Source organism: Suncus etruscus, chromosome 1, assembly GCF_024139225.1.
Source record: "Suncus etruscus isolate mSunEtr1 chromosome 1, mSunEtr1.pri.cur, whole genome shotgun sequence".
NCBI classification, from domain to species: Eukaryota; Metazoa; Chordata; class Mammalia; order Eulipotyphla; family Soricidae; genus Suncus; species Suncus etruscus.
The window spans coordinates 132,306,191-132,332,761 of NC_064848.1; the positions used below are offsets into that span (position 1 = coordinate 132,306,191).

A 26,571-nucleotide genomic window follows, 5' to 3' on the forward strand; every position below is an offset into this window, starting at 1 on the left:
TATTAAACAACAAATATAATGTATAAAGCAGCTTCAAAGAAAACTCAGGCTATATTTAAAATGATTTAGCGAGGAAAAGAGAATTCTTATCAGATCAACTGATAAACCCATCATTGGGGAATAAAAACAAAAAATTTAAAAAAATTCAGACACCCAAATAACAGGTTTGAAAATAAAGGTTTTAAAAGTTAGAATAGGGGCCGGGCAGTGGCGCTAAAGGTAAGGTGCCTGCCTTGCCTGCGCTAGCCTTGGACGGACCGCGGTTCGATCCCCCGGTGTCCCATATGGTCCCCCAAGTCAGGAGCAACTTCTGAGCGCATAGCCAGGAGTAACCCCTGAGCGTTACCGGGGGTGGCCCAAAAACCAAAAAAAAAAAAAAAGTTAGAATAAACTTTATATAAAATGTTCATTAATGTGCTAATTGTATTTAAATTTTAAATGCCTACAGGTAAATGCATTTATTTTTTTTATTTTACATCTTTTACATTAACTATTTTCTTTTCTATTTCATTTACTTGTTATAAGAAATCACCTGTTTCAAATTAATAGTTATGGATAATAATGAAGGCTCTGATGAAGACCATCTTACCAGTTATGATATTCAGCTCAGTATTGAAGAATCAATTGAAGCCAATAAGACTGCACTTTATCCTGAAAGGTAATGTGCATATTGACTTTTCTTCATAAAATTACCTTATGCAGGTATTTTGTTGTTAGATAAAACTAATAGCTTTTCCTACAGAAAAATATTGATCCCTCTTATGGAGCAGAAAATTTAAAAATATCTGACCCTTTCAGATAACAACCCTTTCTGATAACCCTTTTCAGAGACAAATCTCCCTTTCATGCCTAAGTGGAAATAAATAGTTATTTGGCTCTAGGGAACCTTATATTCTCTAAATTGATATGGAATTAAAAGGGACAATAAATGATTTGAACAAGAAGTCCAAGTATAGTTTACAAAATGAACATACAAAGATAGTATGCAGACGCCTGTTCTGTATCTCCTAGAGCACATTCCATTATGGATTCAGTCTATGTTTTAAAGCTATTTATTTTTGCATATTTTTTGTTTATGTGTGGTTTTTGGATCACACCTGGCAGTGCTCAGGGGTTACTCCTGGCTCCATGCTCAGAAATTGCTCCTGGCAGGCACGGGGAACCATATGGGATGTCAGGATTCGAACCGAAAACCTTCTGCATGAAAGGCAAATGCCATACCTCCATGCTATCTCTCCGGCCCCTATTTTTGCATCTTTAAATGATTAAGAATGCCACTAACTCATATAAGTTCATTGAATACAAAAAGAAATGAGGGTAGGTATCTGAGCGATAGTATAGTGGGTAAGGTTTGCATGAGGCTGACCTAAATTTAATGCCTGGCATCCTATGGTCCCCTGAGCATCTCCAGGAGTAATTCCTGAGGGTAGAGTCAGGAGTAACTCCTAAACACTGCCTGTTGTGACCCAAAAACAGAAACAAAAAGTTCACATTTTATAAGTTTTAAAGTCATAGGTTATTTCCTTATCTACTATCCAAAAGATAGAAGTTAATAAATCATACATAAATTATGTGTCCTGTTAACCAGAATATGGAGCCTACTCCAAAAGTTAATTTTTATCTTGAGTAATACTTTTTTTCTAATCAAAATTATTTCTTGTTTTACATTCTATTGCACTGTATAAAATATTATATGACAAAATGTAGTGGTGCTTTTGAATAAATTTAGTGCTATAAAATTATTGCTTGTGAGCTTTAAAAATGAATGTTTTACATTTAAATTTCTGTTCTCTTTCATTTTCCCTTGTCTTCAATGGATTTTAGAATGACCATCCTAAAAATGCAGCAGATGTTTGCACTTAAAAGAGTTAAATCAATTTATTATTAAAGACATGTTCCCCTTGAATAAGCATGTGCACCATAAAATAGCCACACTAGTTAAATCATGACCTTGCAAATGGGTGGGAGTTTATTCAATAAATACTCAGTCTGTTTACACTTGTAAAACAGTTGATTAAAAAACTCTTAGTATGCACCATTGTTTATAGTAAGTTCCCAAGTAAGCAATTATTAATGAACAGTAATTAATTTGATACAAACAGCCTAAAGACATAGTCTAAATTTTTTCTTTTTTTTAGTTTTGTGTGTGTGTGTGTGTGTGTGTGTGTTATGCTCAGCACTGTTCATGGGCTACACCCAGATATGTGCTTGCGGTACTACATGGTGCTTTGTGTTGAGTGTTGGGCCTCTTGCAAAAAAAAAAAAAATAAAATAAGAATAAGAAGAAGAAAAAATGTGCCCAGCCTACTGAGCCCTAGACATAGTTTTTATAGTTGGACACACTCTTAAAGATATTTATATCTCAACCCATAGTTTAATAAAGAAATCACCACATCAAGAATAATTTCCCCCTACCCCCATCACAATTTAATAAAACCTGATAATGTCTGCCTCTGACCACCACCCCCTTTGTTTTGGGCCACATCTAGTGGTGCATATAGAGCTTACTCCTGTTTCTTTGATAAGGGATCACCCCTGATGGGACTCAGGATACCATATGGGGTCTGAGAATCAAAACCTGGTTGGTTGTGTCCTACCCACTGAACTATCTCTTTCCTATCCACTTTGGTCCTTTACATTACTTGAAATTTTAGAAACAGCGTTATAATCTGGCATTTTGTCATCTCCAACTGATGTTCCTAGGTTCAGTTATAACATATTTTCACTGATATTCCTAGGCTTAAAATAAACATATTCGCTATAGATGTTTGGATTTTAGTGGTGTTTTTAGACTTTTATGTGGAAATATCTGTTATAGGTATAGGATGTTATTATATCATACCCACCTATGTACTAATAGCCTATCACCTCTGACCACTGAACTCTGTCCACTCTTTCAATCCATTATTTCCCATCTTGGTAACCTGAATTCTTTGTTCAGAGTCTAATGGTATAATTTTGTTTGCTTTGGGTGGGAAGTTGAGATAGAGAACACATAACCGATGCTCAGTGCTTATTCCTAGTTTTCTGCTGATTGGTCACCCATGCTGGGAGTCAGGGGACCATATGGGGTTCTGAGGATTAAATTTGGGTTAGCTATGAACAAGACAAGTTCTATCTGCTGTATTGTCTCTCCAGCCATAAAGGCACGGTTTTTATTGAACATTAACAGCTTCCTTTCTTTGTTTTTTTTTTTTTTTATAATACATTGTTATGGTCGAGAACATCTGGTATTTGTTTCTCTTTTACTGGTAATTTTTACTGAGCATGGCCCATTTCTGTTACATTCATGTTGTTGCAAAAGTCACAAAATTTTATCTTTTCTAGTAGAGTAGAAGTGCCTTCTTTATTTACTCATCTGTAATTGAGCACTTGGGCTGTTTCTAAATATTGCTTATTGTAAATATAATTTCAGACATTTACACTTTTTGTTTTGTTTTGTTTTGTTTTGGGGTCACACCCGGTGACACTCAGGCTTACTCCTGGCTATGCACTCAGAAATTGCTCCTGGCTTGGGGGACCATATGGTTCATCCTGGGTCAGCCGCATGCAAGGCAAATGCTCTACCGCTGCACTATTGCTCCAGCCCAGATATTTACACTTCTAAAATAGTACCAGTCTTGTGAATTATATATATATATATATATATATATATATATATATATATATATATAAATAACTTGAATTATTAAAGAGATGTACCAAAATTCAATTTAAATTTTGAAGTTTGGAGAAGTATACCACTAGTAAAAATATGATGTGTTTTTCTTTTTTTGATAGGTTTATACCACTAAGTAATGAAAACAGAAAACTTGTGCGGGCCATAAGACAAGGTAAAGGGGCATATGCATTGCCTTCAGTAAGATCATTTAAAAATTCCATCTTTTATGAAAGCTGTGTTAAATAACATGTGTATATTTAGGCCACATTCTTGAGCTCCAGGAACATGTGAAATATAAAAATGCACTAGATGAAGCTGATGAGAAAGGATGGTTTCCATTGCATGAAGCTGTTGTTCAACCTATTCAGCAAATACTTGAAATTGTTCTGGATGGTAAGAAAATGTAAAACCTTTCAGCTCAAAGTGAAGCAGAAATATTGACACTATGAATGTTCCCTATAAACATTAAAAATCATAAAAATTAGAATAAAATATTCAAAATTTGGAAAAGACAATACCCCTAATTTAAAATCATTATAAAAATATTGACAATTTTTAGGATTTGCTTTTACTTTAATCTAAGAAGACAACAGGTTGGAATTAAGATGTGGTTACATCTAGAAGTGATAAAGATTTGTAAATGTCATTGTTTAATTGATTAGTATATTTAATATTTTATTTTGAAAAGCCATTTTTAAAATTTTTATCTGATGTAAATTTTGGGTTAACCATTTTCAAGAGATTATCATGTGGTATATCGTCCTTAGTTATAATATTTGCCCTTGTTTAATATATACACATTTTATATAAATTGACATTAAATATGGTAAATAAAATTTTATTTAAATAGTAATGTTCTAATGCAATATTTTTCTAATATACATTCAGTATCTTATAAAACCTTTTGAGAGTGCCCTATCTTTCAACCTTCAGTGTTACTTACTAGTTTATATTCTAGGACGTGATAGTTATTTGATATAATTAGCTAGCCAGCCAGCTAACCAAACAGCTAAAAAATTAATACCTAGTTAGTCAGACAGACAGATATAGAAAATGATGTTAAGCATAGTATTTCTTTTCTAACAAGAACAAGTTTTAAGAGGATAAATTAATTCAAATACATACTGATTTTTATATCCAGACTTCACCTGACAAAACCACTTCTGGTACAATATAAATAATAAAATAAAGAATTTAGGAGTTGATTTATAACTTTCTAAGATAAAAACACAACGTATATTTTGTTTTAAAGGACACTTGGAAACAAAACGTTTTATTAATTATCAGCTTTAAAATAAACAAGCTCATGTTCAGTTACTACATATATATGATCATTTGATTAATGTTAATTATAACCTTTTTTGTCTTAATTTAATATATATAATTGAATGATTTTTATCTATTTTGATTTGGGGGGGATTTGGGTCACACCTGGCAGCGCTCAGGGGTTATTCCTGGCTCTATGCTCAGAAATTGCTCCTGGCAGGCTCAGGGGACCATATGGGATGCCGGGATTCGAACCACCGACCTTCTGCATGAAAGGCAAACGCCTTACATTCATGCTATCTCGCAGGCCCTATTTTGATCTTTTAGTGAATATTTTTGTTTGTTTGTTTGTTTTTGGGTCACACACAGCTGCGCTCAGGGGTTACTCCTGGCTCTAGGTTCAGAAGTCACTCCTGGCAGGCTCAGGGGACCATATGAGATGCCAGGATTTGAACCACCATCCTTCTGTATGCAAGGCAAATGCCTTACCTCCATACTATCTCTCTGGCCCCCATGAATATTTTTATTAATTTTTTAATTTAAAACATTGTGATTTAACATAAAAATTTAGTTTTGGGGGTTTTGACAAGTTTTTATTACTAGGATGTCAAAACAGTTCTTATAATTTTTAATTGAGTTTAAGTCAAATATGTTGCAACATCCATACCTTCACCAATGGACACCAATGTCCCATTTCTTTCCTACTCCATCCAACCTGCTACTATGTGGGCATTTTTCTTCTCTCTCTCTATTTTTCTCTCTCACTCTCTTTCTCCCTTTCTTTTAGGCACTGTGGTTTGCAATAAGTAATGCTACTGAAAGGGTATCATGCATATCACTTAACCTCCTTTAGTTCTTGTCCAGAGTGATCATTTCCAACTATTATTGTCGTAATGGTCCATTCTCTATCCTAACTTTTTACACTCCTTTTTGGCAAGCTTTCTACCATAGACCAGTTCTCCTGGCTTTCTTTTCTATTGTCTTTGGTTAGTATTTTCATACTATGTATATTTTAATATCCCGTAAATGAGAGCAAACATTCCATGTTTGTTCCTCTCCCCTGGAATCATTTCACTCAGTCTGATCCTTTAGTAGAGATTTTTAACTTTATACAATGTGTTCCATCTCAGCATCTCATAAAACACTTTGGGAATTCAAAACCTCTACTGGAGAAACACCCTTGACTTTGGCAATCAAAGCTGGTTTGGTACAAAATGTAAGAACTTTACTAGAAAAGGGAGTGCACACAAATACCAAAAATGACAAAGGAGAGACACCCCTACTGATTGGTAAGTATCTTTTTACTTATAACTTTTATAATCTGAAACTACCTATATTTAATTAATAGCTCTTGGAACCACTGTTTATTGGCTAAAATTATGTAATCTTATTTTCTTTCGTTATCTAAGTTTCTCTTTTAATTCTCATCCCACATGTCCTAACATTTTTTTCTATCTTACAAAGTCACATATAGACATCTACACCCATAAGTAACAACTAGCCAGAAGGAACCAAATCAGGAGTTTAATGAAGCTAGAGCTGATAATATTTTATTTTTATTTTGATTTTGATCATATTGGCTTACATATCTTTCACAGTAGTATTTTAGGTACATATTAACATTGAATCAGGGGAATACCCATCACCAAATTTGTCCTCCCCCTACCCCCGTTCCCTTTCTGCAACCCATATCCCCCACCATCATCCCCCGGGCTGCTAGAGTAGGTGGTCCCCTCTTTGTCTAGCTTACTAACTATTAGTGATCATATATCTGTTTGATCCTGGTACCCTCCCTCATTTCCCCCTCTATTTGAGTGGTGGAGCTAGATAATTCGAGATATGTGGTTTTGTTTGAAGGAAAGAAAAGCAATAGAAGGGGGTAAAAAATAAGAAAAATAAAAAATAAAAATATCAAATAAGCTGAAAATGGGCAGAGTCCTTCTAGAGGCTTTCAATCTCAGTTTGAAACAGGACATGAAAAAGGTAATTGAAACACCACAACAATACAGAAAGAAATATCAAATTAAGTATCCAGTGAGCACTACAGCAATAAAGACAAGCACCACACAATAGTCTCGGTTCTGAAATCAAACCATGCTGGAGTGCAAAAAGAAACAGAAAGAGAAAATAAAATAAAATAAAATAAAATAAAATAAAATAAAATAAAATTGGAGACATCAACTTCAATATCTACACCAAAATAAAGATGTCAAAAATATCGATCAATCGTGGGGCCGGCGAGGTGGTGCTAGAGGTAAGGTGTCTGCCTGCAAGCGCTAGCCAAGGAAGGACCACGGTTCAATCCCCCGGCGTCCCATATGGTCCCCCCATGCCAGGGGCAATTTCTGAGTGCTTTGCCAGGAGTAACCCCTGAGCATCAAACAGGTGTGGCCCGGAAACCCCCCCCAAATCGATCAAACAATAAATATATATGTAAAAAAATGATTATTTTGTGCTTTTTTTTTCTTTTTTCCCCTTGCATAGGCACAGTAACTATTGGGGATATTATAGAGGGAATTCCCTTGGCCTAGGAGATACAGGGTTTCTCCACCCCTGAAGTATACTGTCTTAGGATTAACTATAGACTCCTTGCATGATCATTTACTCTCCCTTCTTTGCTTTTATGGTGTATGGAAGACTTTTGCTTCGTCGTGGATGGTTAAATCAGACCTCTGTATCTAGAGATCTTGGTGTCTGTACAGCTCAAGGAATGGAGCTTATGATGAAGTCTTTCTTTGTGGTTCTAGCAGTTCTGCTTCTTCGGTGTCGTTTTAATCCATCTTCTGTAGTTGGTGGTCTTGGTCATTATGTTGCTCCTAGGACGGAACCTGGGACAGAATCTTTCGTTATGTTTCTGGAAGACCCTTTCACTTGCGGTTGTCTCAGTCAGACCTCTGGAATTGGAGATCTTGTTTGTTGAACAGATCGTAGACCAAAAGCTAGGCTAGAGCATTTTGTTGTTGTTGGTCCCGGGATGCGTACTGTCCAGTCCTGGTTGTAACAACCAGTTATCTGTATATAGCGATCTTGGCTTTTGCACAGATCAAAGGGTGACATGTCTTCTGATTTGTCTTATCGTTGGCTGGTGAGGAAGGACAACTTGCTCTTAGATTAAGTTGTTCCCATTTCCTCGTTGTCAAGTTATCAATTTAGAACTGGCGCATGTTGGTGTCAGAGCAGCATTATGGATGCCCTGGAGGGGATTTGGTTCCTGGAGCTGTTGTGGAGGAGCTGCTAATATTTTATTGTTATTGCTGTTTTTACTTTCTGGTTTATTTGTTTGCAAGGCAGGAATCAAACGCAAGGACTCACAAATGAAAGGCAAGCAGCTCCTTCTTTGAGCCATATCCTAGCCTTCAGAGGTCCTGTTCTAAAGAATATTCTCTTGGTAGAAACCAGCTATAAGTAGTGTGAAGGGGTACATGTGTAAAATGTGGCCATATAAAGAAAGTATACAGGGGATTCCAAAGAATTACTATTCCTATATGAGAATGGTGAGTCCAAAATAGAAAGAAGTAAATCCAGAAGATTCTCAGCACACAGATGCACACTCAGAAGCTATAAAATTCATAACTGTAGCAATAAAAGATCGACATTCATCAAGTTCTTCTGCCTCAATATATTGCTTTGTGTTGACCAATAAGAATTTACAGATCCATTCGAATACAGGTGGGGGAAGGGAAATGGGAACATTTGTGGTGTGGGTTTTCTTTAAATGACTGAAACCCAACTACAATCATGTCTGTAATCAAGGTGCTTAAATAAAGATATGTATTATAAAAAAGATTGACAGATCCAGGATATAGGAGTAGAGCACATTCCTGGCATATGTGTGACCTAGTTTGATTCTCAGCATGACATAATTAATGGTATGTGATCCAATATCACAAAGTTGTATTGTTAGGCTCATACTGCTGAGTTGAGTATTACTGAATGGGCTCCCACAGACACTTCCCCCAAATACATACACCTTATCTAAAAATGTGCCTTATAAAAATAAAAAGCTCAGTTGTGTTTGCAAGTATTTAGGTGAGATTAACTACACATAATCAGAGAGAATAGTATTCTTTCAGTGATATAGGCTGGTGAAGTTGGAATTTGGACTTAGACATCTGGTATCTATAGATTTAAATCCTAGCTATGTAAAATAGAAATACAATGCCTACTCTGGAGATATTTTTATAGGGGTAAATTGTGCCACACTCAGTTTTGCTCACAGATTACTCCTGATTCTGCATTCAGGAATCATTTGTAGTAGACTTGGGAGACCATATGTGATACCAGGGATCAAACTCAGGTAGGGTGCGTGCAAGGCAAGCTTTTGACTTATTGTTCTATATCTTCATCTTCCCCTACTATGAAGAAAGTCTATAAAACACATAAAACCACAGTCAAGTGAATATGACCAAGAGAAAAAAAATCATTATTATATCAGTGAGGAGAAGAGGAAGAAAAGTGAAGGTAGAGAGAGTGAGTGAAGGAAAAGGTGAAAGAGGAGGAGAAAACCCTAAGATTACTTGTTACTACAAAAGGGGAGAATAAAGCTTCAAAAACTGTGGTTTTTAACTAATTAACACTAAGACAGTTTCTGTTCATGGAAAAATTACTAGAACCTTTATATAACTTGACAGTGGCCCAATTGATATTTAAACAGGTTGTGAGCATTAGTAAAATATTTGTATTTAAGGACATCAGAATAACAATGAATACAACCAACAAGAATATAAATATAAATAAAATAGTCTTTATCTTCTCATAGAATAGTAGGAGAACTATATATTATTACATGGAATTTAGTGTTATAAATGCTATCAGGAACTTTTTTACATTAGCTATCTGCATAACTGTTAACAAGTCTTTGTCACAATGTCATGCTGCATTACATAAACAAGCCAGAACTATTTTTCTGAGTAAACCCTATAAATCCTACATGGACTTTTCACCTATGGATTGAGTTACCACTATTAATTTAATCTGTACTATTTTTAAAAGTTCTATGTCATGAAGTATTTGCACCATGATCATGTATTCTCCTATCCACATTCTTTGCAGCAAACAAGACACTTTTTTCAAATTTACATACTATTTCACTTTGCCAAAGGGCCAGATAATTAAATAAAGCATAAATTATTTTTTTCATAAATAAGTATATTACGAATAGCAAGTATAAAATAATTCTAATTAGCTTATTTCTTTAATGCTCAATACCAAAACAGGGCATTAAGCATCTTCATGTATTTCAACTTTCACATGTTATTCTGCTCTACTAATATTTTATGGTGGAAAAGAAAATCCACTACTGAAGTATCAGAGTTGAAATAGAGTTAATATTTGTACTATCTGTCTTTATGTTGGAAAATACTTAAATGGCAAAAATAAAAATACATTTTTCTTCTTTCCAAGCCCCTCTTCCTAATCAGCCATCATCTGGCTCTTCCTTTTTAATAAGAAGTAATACTTTGTAATATTTTGATCTATTGTAATTATGATATATATTACTTGTTCAATAGGAGACTGCTGACTTGTGATGCAACTGACATTTATTAAGATTTGTGTGTTTGTTGTATTTTGGTTTTTTTAATTTGTTTGCTTCTGCATTTGAACTCTTCTGCATATCACTGACAGCTGCCATCACTTTTGTTTGTTTGGATAGCCACAGGATTAAAGTGGTCTATGAAGTCCGGGATATGGAGGAAGCCCTAAGAACCATCTAGCACAATATGTTGGTTTTACTGCCCTCTGTTTCCCCCACAAACTTGTAAATTTACTGTCAGTTGACTTTATTTTAGACTTCACTTTCTGTAAATCATTATATATCCTCTTTACATCACTTTTCAATTTCGTGATCCTTGTCAATTCCTTGGGGGAAAATAATTTCTCATCTCTATTTGTAAGATCAAAAATAGTTCATAGCTAATAATGACATAAGTAAAACAGACAGAAAAAGAAAGAAAATTATGAAAATTTAAAATAACAAGGAAAAATGCCATCAAACTATAAGGCTTCAACAGCTACTAATACCTGTTAAATTCTCCATTATAAACCTTTATCTAATTCCATAACATGTTAACTGAAGCTTAGTTCTCTTGAGGCATTGTTATTGAAGATATATATTAGTCAATTTGTATGTTACACAAATGCTGTGACTATTAATTTCATTTTAGTAATTTATTTGTTAAAGGGATTTGAGAGATTAGTATAGCAGGTAGCTCACTTGCCTTGCACAGCCTTGATCTGGGGTTCCTGGCTCTGCAAATAGTCCCCCGAGCTCTTCTTGGAGTCATCCCTGAGCACAGAACCATAAATAAGCCCTGAACACTGCTGAATGTGCTTCATCTCATCTCCCCCAAAACCAATTAGAATTACTATTTCTATAGAAAATATATATTAATTTCTGGGGCCGGTGAGGTGGCGCTAGAGGGAAGGTGTCTGCCTTGCAAGCGCTAGCCAAGGAAGGACTGCGGTTCGATCCCCCGGTGTCCAACATGGTCCTCCCAAGCCAGGGGCAATTTCTGAGCACTTAGCCAGGAGTAATCCCTGAGCATCAAATGAGTATGGCTGAAAAAACAAAAAAAATTAATTTCAGGTAAAGTTTATCTTAAAAATTGTATAAAATTGAATATGGACTATCTGTGCTCTTATTTTCATGAAGAAAAACTAGTACCTTTAATCAGTATATTCTCTAAGTCAGTTCAAAGGAAAACTGTGCAGGAAGAGGCTTGTTAACGTATTTTTTCTACAAGAAAAATAATGCACTAGGAGCAAGAAGATTAATGAGGACACACATCTCTTAGCTGATTTAACTTATTGATGTTTGCTCTGCAATAATGCCAGCTAGGATGAGGTAATTCACTGTAATTAGAGTTGCCAGTGGCAGGTGGGAGATTCAGAGACAAGCATTTGTCAACAGATTCTACTTTAGTGAGCAGGAGAAAACTGATTTCACTGCACAAGGTTGTCTACTTCAAAATGAAGTAAGCAGTTTGTCTTTGCCTTCCTTTTATGTCTCATGAAGCCCTTTCTCATGACCATGAAAGCTTTTGATTTTTTAAATTATAAAACTTTAATTTGTTTTTTTTTCTTATAATTACCAGGACATTTTATGTTAGGTAGACAACTCCATTCCTACCTTTCTCACTAAAACCAAACTCTGAGTCTCTTGTCAAATAGAAGGTACTGTAGGTTTCCACTCTGGATTGAAATTCCACAAATTAGAATTTAGATTATCTGGGCCGGCGAGGTGGCGCAAGAGGTAAGGTGTCTGCCTTGCAAGCGCTAGCCAAGGATCAGGACCGTAGTTCGATCCCCCGGTGTCCCATATGGTTCCCCCAAGCCAGGGGCGATTTCTGAGCGCTTAACCAGGAGTAACCCCTGAGCATTGAACGGGTGTGGCCCGAAAAACAAACAAACAAAAAAAACAAAAAAAGACTAATAAAAAAAAAAAGAATTTAGATTATCTTTATTTTGTGGACCTTTTATCCATTGCTATATTAAGTGAAGGAAAAAGGGAATGTAGAAAGGAAAAAAGCAAAGGAGAGGAAGGAAACAAAGAAGAAAGGGAGAGAGAAAGAGAAAAAAGGATAGGGGTAGATGAGAGAGAAGGAAAGAGGGAAGGAGAGAGATATTACTATATCTCTTAACAGCTGAAAGTTAGGTATTCATTCTGTTATTTCTTCTTAAGATCTTACCCATTGATGAGAAAAAAATTGTGTTTTTCCAAACATTTTATACATAAATCTGGATAATATCTTTAATAATGTAAACAAGATGACATCTAATTGATTTATTTTGTGTGGGAGCCATGTCTGGCAGTGCTCTGGGCTTACTTTATGGGTCTGAGCTCAGGGATTACTCCTAGTGGGCTCTGGGGTACATTTAGCATGATGGAGGTCAAACTTGGGTCAACTTAGCACAAGGCAATCATTCTATCCACTGTACTGTCCCTCTGCCCCTAGGATATTTTAATAAAGTAGTTTTAATTATGAGAAAGTAGAAGAGGAAAAGTTCATCTGACTTAGTGAACCCCGTAGTCTGTAGCGTAATAACTATCACATACTTCACCTATTTAGATCAACATACCAATCTAGATTCCAAACATTCTGATTGTAAATCTCCCATTAAGAACACGAGAAATAGATATTCACTTAATACTTCTTTTCCAAGATGGCTGTGTGGGATTGAGGTGGAAAAGAGAGAACTTGATAACCTCTATTTACTCATGTGGCTCTAGGATATATTAAAAATGTTGAAATGATATTAATAATAATTATCCTTTAATCAGCACTTAAGCATATAAATATGTTATATCTGTTATTTAATTATAAACCCAAATAGTGAATATTATTTGTACCTTGAGAATAGAGTACATATGGCATCCTGCCAGTGATATGCACTATTTTCTTTTGTTTTAATCTACTGTTTTTGTTTTGTTTTGGGGTCATAAAGAGTGATGCCCAGGGGTTCTCCTGGAGCTGAATTCAGGAATTACTCCTGGTTGTGCTTAGAGGAGCATTTAGGACTTGGGAATTAAACCCTGGTCACTGTATGCAAGGCAAGTGCCCTACCCATTATACTATCTCTCCAGCACCTTAATTTTCAATGCAAATTTTACCCTTCCTCAGGTTTATTTTTCAAGAACTCATCACTTCATTTGCAAACATACTCCACATTAGAAATGTAGATTATTAAGAAAGAGTTTGAGAACTATCTAATTCTGCAAAAAAAAAAAAAAAAGTGGGGGGGTATATCTGTTTTCTGATGTTAAATTCCCTAATTAGCCTAATACTAGGGAACATATTTGTGTTAATATAGCTACTGTTTATTGTCTTCTTTATAATTATCTTCAAGCTGTGAGAAAGGGCTCTTATGACATGGTGTCTGCTCTGATTAAACATAACACCAGTCTTGACCAGCCTTGTGCCAAGAGATGGTCAGCAATGCATGAAGGAGCTAAACAAGGCCGTAAGGATATCATAGCTCTGCTGCTAAGCCATGGAGGTAATGTCCACCTCAGGGACGGATTTGGAGTCACGCCATTAGGTGTAGCTGCTGAGTATGGTCACTGTGATGTGTTGGAGCACCTTATCCACAAAGGTATGTGAAAAGAATTGTGTTTCTGATGTTTATCCTTTCTCTTGGGTTTGTCTATTCCTTTTAAGAATTCCTGATGTTTATCCTTTTTCTTGGATTTGTCCATTCCTTAATAGTTCCTCTTCCTTTTCTGGATTTAAGTGGGCATTTGTACTTAGTCCCTTGTCCCAAACTTGTCCTATGGGCATTTAAACCCTATTTGTTATTACCTACAACTCTGAATGCCCACACCTTATTATTGTTACCTTCTCTAGGTACAGCCCCATTTTTAAATGAATGACTCATATAGGTACTCACCTCCTTTCAGACTGAATTTCTCTTCTTTCATACTTTTAACACAATAATTTTTCCTGAACCAAAAGAGAATTTTAGTTTTTTGTCTAATTCCATCAGTACATTTGTTTTCTAATTCTAGTTGATGACTGAAAATATAGATTATCTCTTACCTTTTATCAACTTATAACCCTCTATGGTTTACATCCACACTTCTTCCCTGAACCAGTGTAATCACTTATAATATCTTCTGGTTTTCAGACTATACATTGGAGAATATATAATGTGATCCATACCCTTTCCTAAAGGAGGATTAAAATTGTGTAAGCTATTAAATATTTCTTCAGTGGCTTTGACTAGTCATGAAATCATTACTAGTATAGTATACTCTATTATTCTGAATTAGTTTTCCAGGTTTATAGCTCATTATTTCTAATGTATATCTTGCACTCCAGCTAAATTAGACTATTGTCAATCACACTTCTCATTTATATTACCTGAATTTGTTTCAGGTTCTTAGCAATATCTGGAATATCCTCTAAGATAATTCTGTCTCTTGAGACATATCTCAAGAGACATATCTGGAAGTCTGAACTAATTCATGCCAATAGACTGTGTTGTTGCCTTCCCTTGAACTCTTCAACACTTTAAACATCTACAGAATAATAAATTTGGAGGCCTAATTTTTAAGTTGGATTCTGATATCAAGTTATTATCTGATACTACCTAGTACACTTACTTAAACTTTTATTCCTTTGTTTCTTCCCTGTAAGAAAAGCCTAGAACTACATGATTCTCCAGAATAATTTATGAGGAAAAAACCAATGATATTGAGAACTTACAACTACGATCTAAATTGCCAAAGAAACCCAATGGCATAACTCTATTTGTTTACTTAACAGATGAAGGGATAAAATCACAGAAGTTAATTGCTTCTCTAAATGATCACATAAGATCAAGCAGCAGCAGAGCTATAATTCAGATGGTCAAAATTTTAATACAAATACAATTCACATCATGCTTAACTCTGATGTTATACATTAGAATATTACATAGTCTGTGTGCTTTGATGACAATCTTGTTCATGTTTGCCCTCTGAGCTTTTCAAAATAGGTTTACTCAGCTTACTCTATCTTTCACATTCAGAAGACTTTCAACACATAAAGAGCAGTTTTAAGTATTTGTTGAAATGAAATCAAGTGTTAACTGTTGTCTTCAAATTTAGCAGCCTAACTGATTCTCTTTCCTGGAAGCATTTGTTGATTGTGGAAACTGACATGTTGATTTCTCAAATGTTCTTATGATTCAGTTGATTTTCTAGTAAAACGAAACATGATGCATGGTTAAAAATATTGTCAATAAAGAAGTTTTTAATCCGGTGCTTTGAAGTCCTAACCAGAAAAAATGAAGTAAGTTTTTTTTCTTGGTAAACCATCCAGTTGTCACTATGCCATGTGTTTTTTGCTGCCAGGAAGTGATGTATTTGCTTTGGCTGATGATGGAGCATCTGTGCTGTTTGAGGCAGCAGGAGGAGGCAATCCTGACTGTATTTCCCTCCTGCTAGAATATGGAGGAAGCGGAAATGTACCTAACAGAGCAGGACACCTTCCTATACATCGAGCTGCCTATGAAGGACATTATCTGTACGTAATAAATTAAATTAGAAGTAAATTACTTTACTTTAAGAAAAATAAAATCACATATAAAAATAACATCTCTGTATAATACCCTCAATTCAAAAAAAGAAATAAGTACTATGTTTTATTTATATATTTTTAATTTTTTCTTTATATATCTTCTAAAAATAAAGGAAAAGATACTTAAGATATCCACATTAAACATATAATGCTTTTAATAATATTAGAAGTGAGAATTCTGTGCAAGCTACCCAGATATGCCTATCTATAAATTGTTTAAAAGATAACAAGTTTTTTTTTAATTTTTACATTTAAAAATTTTAGCATAAGGTTATAATATATGAGAATACTATCAATCTCAATTGAAATTTTTTATTTTAAGTTTAAATTTCTTCAAAGTAAGTATTGGACAGGTTCTTGCAATTTTTGCTTGGGGGGGGCACACTTGGGGGCACTCAGGGGTTACTCAGATTACTCCTGGCTCTGCACTCAGAAATTATTCCTGGCAGGTTCTGGTGACCATATGAGAAGTCAGGGATTGAACTCAGGTTGGCTGTGTGTAAGGCAAATGCCTTACCAGCTATGTGTTGTTCCAGTCCCAAATATTGGGCAGGTTTTAAATCACAAGAAATGCAACAATCAGTGCATCAGCAATAATCTATAATTGCTTTTTTTACAGATGAGTAAATTACAGATGTAAATACAGTAAATACAGATGAGTAAAGTTCATTGGTTTAACTTCCTTTTCCCACAATAGAAGAATGATTTGTGACAATTAAATATATTTCATAAGTTGAAAGACTTTAAATTGGCCTTATCACTTTTAGTGGCTACATTGGCAAAGTTAAGTAGCCAATGACGCATAATTGATGCTAAGTGACATGTTGTTAAAGTTTAGCTGGAATTGCTCCCAGTGTTCATAAATTCACACTTGGTAGCTCTGAATTAGGCACAAGAGATCAAGTTATCCTTGCTTGTGGCTTGTATACTTGTCTAGTTGTTCAGACAAGTGTGAAATTCACAACTGTTTGTCACAGGTATTTAGAGCCCTAAGCTGTAGTAACTATTTCAATTGGACTAATAGAAAGCTGACAGAATTGGGCCAGAGCAATAGCATAGTATGTAGGATGCATTCCTTGCATGCTGCTGACCCTGGGTTCTATCCCTAGCACCCCATATGATCTCCTGAACCCACCAGGAGTGATCTCTGCATTCAGAGCCAGGAATTAAGTCCTAAACACCACTGGGCATGGCCCAAACACACTCTCCTACCAAATTAAGGTTGACAGAAAAGTAAAAACTTCTGGATATCTATTCAGTTGCAAATTGGATGAAAGCAGATAGGACCTACACCTCCTACATTAAATGATTTCTCAGGAAGTAGTAAAAGGGAAGTAATGAATGCAGATTAAAAATAAGGCTGAGGGGCTGGAGCAATAATACAGTGGGTACAGTGAGTGTACAATGGGCAGGGTGCTTGCCTTACATGTTGTGGATTTGGATTCAATCTCAGGCATCTGAAAGGGTCCCCCTGGCTCAGTAGGAGTGATCCCTGAGCATAAAGCCAGAAGTAAACCCTGAGCCCAGCTGGGTGTGCCCTCTTAAAAAGAAAATAAGTAAGTAAATAGCTAAATAAATAAGTGCTTATTCTAGTTCTTGTTCAGTACATTTCCCTCTCTATATTTTATGTTGCTTTTCTGTAAATGAAGAGGTTGGACAAAGTGATGTTTAAGGTTACTTCTAGCCCTAAATTCATGTACTAAGGGTAGAGATTATGAAGAATTCTTCTGCAACATAAAGTGTGTTGATTATATATATTTCATTAGATAACAGTCATTTTTGATGTATGTTATGTTATTTGTAACAGAAGATGCAGAGATTACTGAATAATTAAAATTCTAGGTTTAAAAACCCAGTATGTTTTCCAGTAATATTGCTAAGGGGGTGCTAAATAAAAAATGTTATAAATCAATGGACAGAGGTTGTTTGTGTTTATCATCTGAAAAATAATAAAAAAAATTGGAAATAATTTTACTTGTTTAATAGGGAAATTTGTTTAACTTGATTTTTTTATTATTTTATATTGGTATTTGACTTTATTTTAGTGCCCTGAAATATCTTATTCCAGTAACATCTAAAAATGCAATCCAGGAAAGTGGGCTAACACCAGTTCACTCAGCAGCTGATGGGCAAAATGTTCAGTGCCTCGAATTGCTCATTGAAAATGGCTTTGATGTGAATATCCTGCTTGCTGACCATATATCTGAGAACTATGATGATAACAGAAAGACTGCACTGTATTTTGCTGTTTCAAATAATGATATCCAATGCACAGAAGTTCTTCTGACTGCAGGTGCAAACCCAAATCTAGATCCTCTCAACTGTCTACTTGTGGCAGTAAGGGCCAATAATCATGAAATTGTTCGGCTGCTTCTTTCCCATGGAGCTAATGTCAACTGCTATTTTATGCATGTGAATGACACCCATTTTCCCAGTGCCATTCAGTATGCTCTGAATGATGAGATAATGATGAGGCTGTTGCTGAACAATGGTTATCTAGTGGAGAAGTGCTTTGACTGCATGCATGGGGACATCTTTGGAAATAGATTTTTGTGGTCAGAGATAGAGGAAGACGAAATACCTGGATGGACATCTTGTGTAATAAAAGATAACCCGGTAAGCTATAGTCTTCTATTCTTCATATTGGTTAATTATCCTAACTTTCACTCATTTGGGGTTATAACAAAATGAAAAATCTAATTTTTCTTGTTCTTGAATTTTATTTTATTTTTTAAAACTTTATTTATTGATTGATTAATCGATTGGGTTTGGGGCCACACCCAGTGGTGCTCTGGGATTACTCCTGGGTCTGCACTCAGATATTGTCCCTGGCAGTCTCAGCGACCATATGGGATGCCAGGAATTAAACCAGGTCCTTCCCAGGTCCACCACATGCAAGGCAAATGCCCTACTACTGTGCTATCTCTTTGGCCCCTGTTCTTGAATTTTATTGACAAATAATATGAAAATATAAGCATAATTATACAGAATTGGGGACATTTATTCTTAATGGCAAATGATATAAAATGTGAAAGTGTATGCAGTTTGTAGTATAAGTATTTGTTGGAATATTATGTATGGCTTGATGGAGGGAGGCATAATTCTCCCTTATGTTGACTACCGCCACATCATCAGAGCCATGCAGATAGCTTTAGGGTAGGTAGTTTTACATGAACAAGCAAGCAATTTATTTTAATTATTTCTCAGTGCCTGGAGGGGATGTTTATTTCCTATAAAATCAATGGAAGTAATTTTTATGTATTTTTATATAAATTCAATGGTAGTAATGAAATTGAATACACAGCTGAAATATTAAAAGTACTACAAAAATGTTTATCAATTCTCTCAGTTTTGTGAATTTATTACAGTTCCTTGGATGAAGCACTTGGTAGGCAGCATTATTCGTATCTTAATAGATTACATGGATTATATCCCTCTATGTGCTAAACTAAAATCAGCACTAGAAGTACAGAGAGAATGGCCAGAAATCTGTCAAATACTAGGTAAGAAAAAATATTGCCTATAAAGCTTTTAATAGAAGTCTATAAAGGAAATTTTAAATATCATATTTTGTTCTTCTTAAATGCAATTTCACATTCTGCATTATTTGGGTTGGAAGCAGGTTAGGCCACATCTGGTGATTGTCAGTGGTTACTTCTGTCTCAGTGAGGACTGAGGAATTACTCCTGACAGTACTCTAGGGACCATATGGGATACCAGAAATCTGGGTTAGCCATGTGCAAGGCAAACAAAAACTCTTTCCACTGTACTATTGCTCCAACCTCACAATTATTTTTAAAATAATATTATTTTTCTCCCTCTAATATTAATTAGTAATAGTTCCTCTGATGTAAAACCCTTGTTTTTTTTTCAGAAGCGACTTCTTTTTTTAATAATATCTTTATTTAAACCTCTTGATTACAAACATGATTGTGATTAGTTTCAGTCATGTAAAGAACACCCCCCGTCACCAGTGCAACATTCCCACCACCAATGTCCCAAATCTCCCTCCATCCAACCCCACCCCTACCTGCACTCTAGACAGGCTTTCCAGTTCCCTCATTCATTCACATGATTATGGTAGTTCTCAGTGTAGTTATTTCTCTAATTGCACTCACCACTCTTTGTGGTGAGCTTCATGAAGTGAGCTGGAAGTTCCACCCTGGTCTCTTTGTCTCTGAGGATTGTTGCAAAAATGTCTTTTATTTTTCTTAAAACCCATAGATGAGTGAGACTATTCTGTGTCTATCTCTCTGTCTCTGACTTATTTCACTCAGCATGATAGATTCCATATACATCCATGTATAGGAAAATTTCATGACTTCAGGTGTTTTATTAATTCTTTTCAATTCTCTAATTGTACAATCATTAGTAACATAACTATACTAACACTGACTAAAACAATTGTTTTAAAGGAATTAACTTCTATAATGTTACAATATTTGTAGACTGTGGTTATAGATTGTTTTAATTATTTGTATATTCTTAAAGTCTAGCACAGTATCTAATAAAAGTAAAATAAGTTAGTAAATAAATTAGCAAATGAGTGAATTAATAAATTAGATCTTCTTTCTGATATGCTCTGTATCATCACTGAAAAATTCTTATCAACAAAAATTGGTACTACAGACTGACAAGCATTTTTATTCCCTAATTAAAGTTTAATCATATAAGGTTAAAACTTATAAAATTATAATTTAGTGTTACTTTAACAAAAAAAATTATAAGAATTTAGAAGAGACTTTCAGTGGCCAAAAGTTGGAAAAATAGGAGCTGGAGCAATAACACAGTGGTAGAGCATTTGCCTTGATGCAGCTGACCTAGGAGAGACCTCTGTTTGATCCCCGGCTTCCCAGATGGTCTCCCAAAGCGGGAGTGATTTCTAAGCACATAGCCAGGAGTAACCCCTGAGCATCACCAGGTGTGGCCCAAAAAACAAACAAATAAACAAATAAAGTTGGATAAATAATTAGCCCTTATGGCCTAATTATATCAACTAATTAGTGAGCTAAATGTTTTAAAATATATTTTAATGATAAAAAATAATAAAATATGATTTATTTTAAAAATTCATAAAAGACTCAACATTTATTTTGCTTTTTATACTGTTTATAATTGTTTTTTACTTATTATTAAAGAGCACATGAAAACTTTTATAAAGGCTTTCCAAGTTAAAAATATTTTTAAAGATATAATTAGAAATTGCAATATTTTGTAAATAATTAATATAGATGTTAAACACCAACTGTTGCTTATACTACATTATGTAATTCTTGAAAACAGAGCACCAATTGTAATTTTGCCAGAGATAAAACTTGAGTCTAATCAAGCCTGTGGAACAAATATTAATATGCAAGAATTAGTGAGCCATGAAACTATCATGAAAATGCAGTCAGCAAATTCGGCTATGGGAAATGACAGCGAATTTAACTTCTTCAGATTTATTAAAAAGAAGAGAATTTATTAAAACCTTCAGATTTATTGAAAGAGATTTTTAAGAACATCAATTTATTGTTTAAATTATTGCTGATGGTTTAATGTAGTGACAGCACACCTGGATAACAAAGTTCTAAAAGACGTGATTATTGTGTAGATTAGAATAGAAAATATAGGGTCCGGAGAGATAGCACAGCGGCGTTTGCCTTGCAAGCAGCTGATCCAGGACCAAAAGTGGTTGGTTTGTCTCCCGGTGTCCCATATGGTTCCCCGTGCCTGCCAGGAGCTATTTCTGAGCAGACAGCCAGGAGTAACCCCTGAGCATCGCCGGGTGTGGCCCAAAAACCAAAAAAAAAAAAAAAAAAAAAAGAATAGAAAATATATTACTTATAAAGTAGGAAGGTATGTATATTGAGATAAATTGTGGCAGAGTTCTATTCATTGTATGGTGATTGAAGATGTTCAACGGATAATCACTTATAATAATTATACAGTTGTGATAAATACATACTGTTTTCCAAGGAGACTAAAATGGATGCTTTTCACACCAATGGTGGATGATAATGAATGGGGTAAATTTCTAAACAGTCAGATAATCTGGAAGCACGCCCTAGACAGTACATATTTATTTTTTAAATTTAAGACACTGTTAGTCAAAATTGAGTTTTAGACATACTATGTTCCAGCAACTAGTTCCACCACCAGTGACTGCAGGTTACCTTACTCTTCACCACAATCACTCTCCTTCCAAAAAACTAAAACTAAAACTAAAACAAACAAACAAACAAAACCAACAAACACTGTTTGTTTTTTGGGGCCACACCTGTGGTGCTCAAAGCTTCCCCTGGGCTTTATGTTCAGGGATTACTCTTGGAGGTGCTCAGGGACCATTTGGGGTGTCAGAATCCAGGTTAGACTATGCCTTCGAAACAAACACTACCTGCTGTAACACAGTTCTGGCCACTGACAGGCACTTTCATGGTTACTGATTTTGATGTTTGGAAGTAAACCACACCATGGATGAACCAGAGGCCATTAGCATGTATGGTCTTTGTCCCTACAATTTCCCAATTGACTCTTCATATTTTTCCCTTCCCCCTTCATTTCCTTTAATCTCTGTTCTCTTCCCAGTACTTTGGTGTCAAAGGTGATATCAGAGTCAAAAGCACTATTTTTAGGGGGAAAACACCCTTAAATCTTAGTTAGGCACATAATTTCTACAAATTACAGAAATTTTAAAAAGTAAAGATTTAAATCTATCTCATTTCAAAAACAGGTTCTTCTTCCAATATTACTCTGCTTCTTGTAAATAGCATAGGATCTACTTCTATTTGCAATTAATTTTCCATGTTTTTAAAGAAATGATTAGACTTTAAGATGGAATCCAAATAGTAATAAGAATAAGAAATTTTTCTTTGTTTGGTTAAATAATTTTTGCAGGCAAAGTATAATGTTGATTGCTATAAATAAAATTAACCACTGGATGTCAGGATTCCTCTAAGTATTGTTTGGTTTTCCAAGCAGTATATTTTTCTAGGGAAGAAATTAAAATGTTGGCATTATTTTTGAAGCATAGATTATTTTATCTATGTTCATAAGTAATTTTGCCTCAGTGAATTTTGAAACAAGTTATTTTTATTTTTTGTTTTGTTTTGGTTTTGGGGGGGCCACACCCAGTGATGCTCAGGGGTTACTCCTGGCTATGCACTTAGAAATCACTCCTGACTTGGGGGACCGTATGGGATGCTGGGAGGGTCAAATCATAGTCCATCCTAGGTTAGCAAGTGCAAGGCAAACGCCCTACTGCTTGCACCACCACTCTGGCCCCGAAACAAGTTATTTTTAAAGAAAAGATAATTATCATATTTTCGGTGTATAAGATGACCCCCTACTTTTCCTGTTAAAATATAGGGGTTCGGGGCCCAAGTGGTGGCACAGCAGTAGGGCATTTGCCTTGCAAGCGGCTGACCTAGGATGGACTACAGCTCGATACCCCGGTGTCCCAGGTGTCCCATATGGTCACCCAAGCCAGAAGGATTTCTGACTGCATAGCCAGGAATAAACTCTGAGTGTCACTGGGTGTACTCCCCGCCAAAATATAGTGTTTGTGCTATATTTACCATATAAGACTACCTTTCTTTTAATGCACACCAAATGGAAATTAAAAACATAAGAGAAAAAGAGTAGAATCCTCAAAGATTAACAGTATATGTTTAATAAAGCTAGACTTTGGAGTGCCAACAATCATTTTACATTTTAATTTGTAGTGAGTGACTGTGATTTTTTAATTGTGATCTACAGTGAGAGCAGGGAGAGGGGGAATCTCCAAGAGCAGCTGGCTGGGGTGCAGTAATTAATAGGGCAGCTAGAAGGAGACAGAACACCTCCTCTGTGTCCCATAAAAGCTGAACAGAGGACGGAGCACCAGAAAGCCGAATACCAGCAATGACACCTGGCGGCTGGATGGGATGCAGCGCTTGGTAACTCAGCTTCTCTGTGTGCCCTGAAAGATGAATCAGGACAAGCAGAGGACTGAGTGATGATGCCTGGCAGCTGGATGGGATGCGGAGGTATGAAGGAGCAGATCTCTCCTCCCTAACCCTGGAGTAAGTTTCAGCATGCCCTATACTGGCGTATAAGACGACCCCTGACTTTTAAGAAGTTTTTCATGGGTTAAAAAGTCATTTTATGGGCCCGGAGAGATAGCACAGCGGTGTTTGCCTTGCAAGCAGCGGATCCAGGACCTAAGGTGGTTGGTTCGAATCCCGGTGTCCCATATGGTCCCCCGTGCCTGCCAGGAGCTATTTCTGAGCAGACAGCCAGGAGTAATAACCCCTGAGCATCGCCGGGTGTGGCCCAAAAAACAAAAAACAAAAAAAAAAGTCATTTTATAAGCTGGAAAATATGGTATAATGTTTATCATCTCAAACTATATTGGAACTATGATGTTATTATTGAATCCAATAATAGTTCTCATAATTGACTATCACAGTGCATCAAACATTCTTATAGTATCTTACATGAATTAATCTGTTTGGTCTCCAAACAACCCTTTTGGCAGATATCATTATTATGCACATTCACAGGTGAGGATCCTGGAGGTTAAGTAACTTTTTCAAGGTCACACAAATGCTAAGTGGCAGCGTCAGCCAGAATTTTAATTTTTTAGTGTTTGTTATTGGGCCTCACCCCATGGTGTTCAGGTGTTACTTCCTGGCTCAGGAATCACTCCTTGAGGGTTTACGGGACCATATGGGATCATATATCAGGGATCAAAGCTGGGTTGGCGTGCAAGGCAAATGCCCTACCTGCTGTGCTATTACTCCAGCCCTGCAGCCAGGATCTTAATTCATACCAATCACATCCAGTACTCTAAGTCAATAGTCAGAATTGTTGTAATAAAGGTCAACATCAGGTATTTGGTTAAATTTTATAGATTAAAAATATATATATAAAGTATCAAATACTGACACAAGCCAGGATTGCATTATGAAAATATGAATTCATTTGAATCAGTTGTTATCTAATTACATCTCAGAAAGATTGGTAGGAAAGAAAGGAAGTAAAGGATAATAGTTGCTAGGGTCTGAGACAGCCCAGAGGCTAGGAGACTTGCTTAACCTGTGACCCACCTGGATTCAGACCATATACAGTCCTCTGAGCTCCTGTGGAGTAAGCCCTAAGCACATCCAGGTGTGCCCCAAAAGCAAACAAAACAAAACAAAACAAGACAAAAAGCAAAAAGAATTTTTTAAAATTAATGAAAGGTATGAACAGGTTTTTTTTTTCTTTTCTTAAACTCTTAATTATTTTTTTAAACTCTTAATTATTTTTAAAGTATGTTGTTGGGGTGATTCTGGGGCTCAAACTCAGAAATTCACACATGTAAAGCTATTTCTTAATTTTTATAAGAAGTCATACCTTTTAGTGATCAGAAGTTACCTGGGATATAACTAAGAGTTACGTGATGCCAAGGAATCAATCCAGGACTGATGCTTTTACCACTTGAACTGTCTCCCAAGCCCAGCTTTTGCTTTTTAAATTCTTCCACTCTTCTTACATATCCAAGTCGAACTATATCCAAGTCCACTATAATATAGACTTTGTGACTCAAAGACATCTAAATGTATTCATGGAATTTCTTTTCTGGAATTTTGGTTTGGAATATTTAAATACAAACTGAATTCATTTTATATGTCACCAACTTTCTATACACTTGGTTCTCAGATAGCACATGCTATTCTTTAAAAGTTAGCCTATCTCTATAGGTTATTCACTAGTATTAAATTTGGTCATTTGTTTTACTCTTTCTATTTAGAGAATCCTCGTTCATTGAAGCATTTGTGTCGCTTAAAAATTCGAAGACTTCTGGGGCTCCAGCACCTCTGCCAACCAGCCTCGATAGAGAAGCTTCCTCTACCACCAATTATTCAAAGATATATTTTATTTAAAGAATATGATCTCTATGGACAAGGGCAAAATTTGACATAATTTAATAACAATATTTTAATGTAATTTAAAAATATTTAAAAAATGATATTTCCTCAGAGAAATTATATTACATTCTTAAATGTATTTAAATTAATTGGGAATGTTAAAATTAGATTATTCTTTTGGGAAAGCAATGTAAAGATCTTAAAAACTTCTATATTAACTATAACAAATATTTTAAGAATATTTATATTATTTTAACGTTCTTTAAAACATCTATATTAACTATAATAAAAATATTTTAAAGACCTTTATAGTAAATGTCTTTATGTAAAGATCTTTAAATTATTTAAATACCTTTATAAATATATAACATACATATATATATATATATATAAATACTTTTTGTCTTTCTCTCTCTCTCTCTTTTTTTTTTTTTTTTGTTTTTTGGGTCACACCCGGCAGCACTCAGGGCTACTTCTGGCTCTACGCTCAGAAATCGCTCCTGAAAGGCTCGGGGGACCATATGGGATGCCAGGATTTGAACCTCCATGTCTTACCGCTGTGCTATCTCTTCGGCCCCTCTTATTTTTTTTTATACTGAAATAATGTTTCAATTTTGCTAAAAATATATATTATAAACATATTATATATTATATATATCCTTGGCCTATTTCTAATGAAGATCCAGGCAGCATATAGTAGGGAAGGCCAGGG

At 35.3% G+C, this 26,571-nt stretch overlaps 1 protein-coding gene across 1 annotated transcript; it reads left to right on the plus strand.

The window, feature by feature from the left end:
• The first annotated feature begins 551 nt into the window (after positions 1–551).
• Positions 552–25,914, plus strand: ASB15 (ankyrin repeat and SOCS box containing 15). The gene is made up of 9 exons (XM_049771064.1): positions 552–658; positions 3,781–3,833; positions 3,923–4,054; positions 6,058–6,216; positions 13,775–14,020; positions 15,762–15,933; positions 18,033–18,603; positions 19,337–19,490; positions 25,742–25,914. The coding sequence occupies exons 1-9, from the start codon at positions 552–554 to the stop codon at positions 25,912–25,914; spliced, it is 1,767 nt and encodes a 588-aa protein (XP_049627021.1).
• Positions 25,915–26,571: the final 657 nt, after the last annotated feature.

Bases quoted from the DNA above. Each gene is read 5' to 3' on its own strand.
- ASB15 (XM_049771064.1), top strand. From the start codon at position 552: ATGGATAATAATGAAGGCTCTGATGAAGACCATCTTACCAGTTATGAT. The intron at 18,604-19,336 runs GTAAGCTATAGT...CAATTCTCTCAG, and splicing joins GTGTAATAAAAGATAACCCG to TTTTGTGAATTTATTACAGT. The intron at 19,491-25,741 runs GTAAGAAAAAAT...CTTTCTATTTAG, and splicing joins AGAAATCTGTCAAATACTAG to AGAATCCTCGTTCATTGAAG.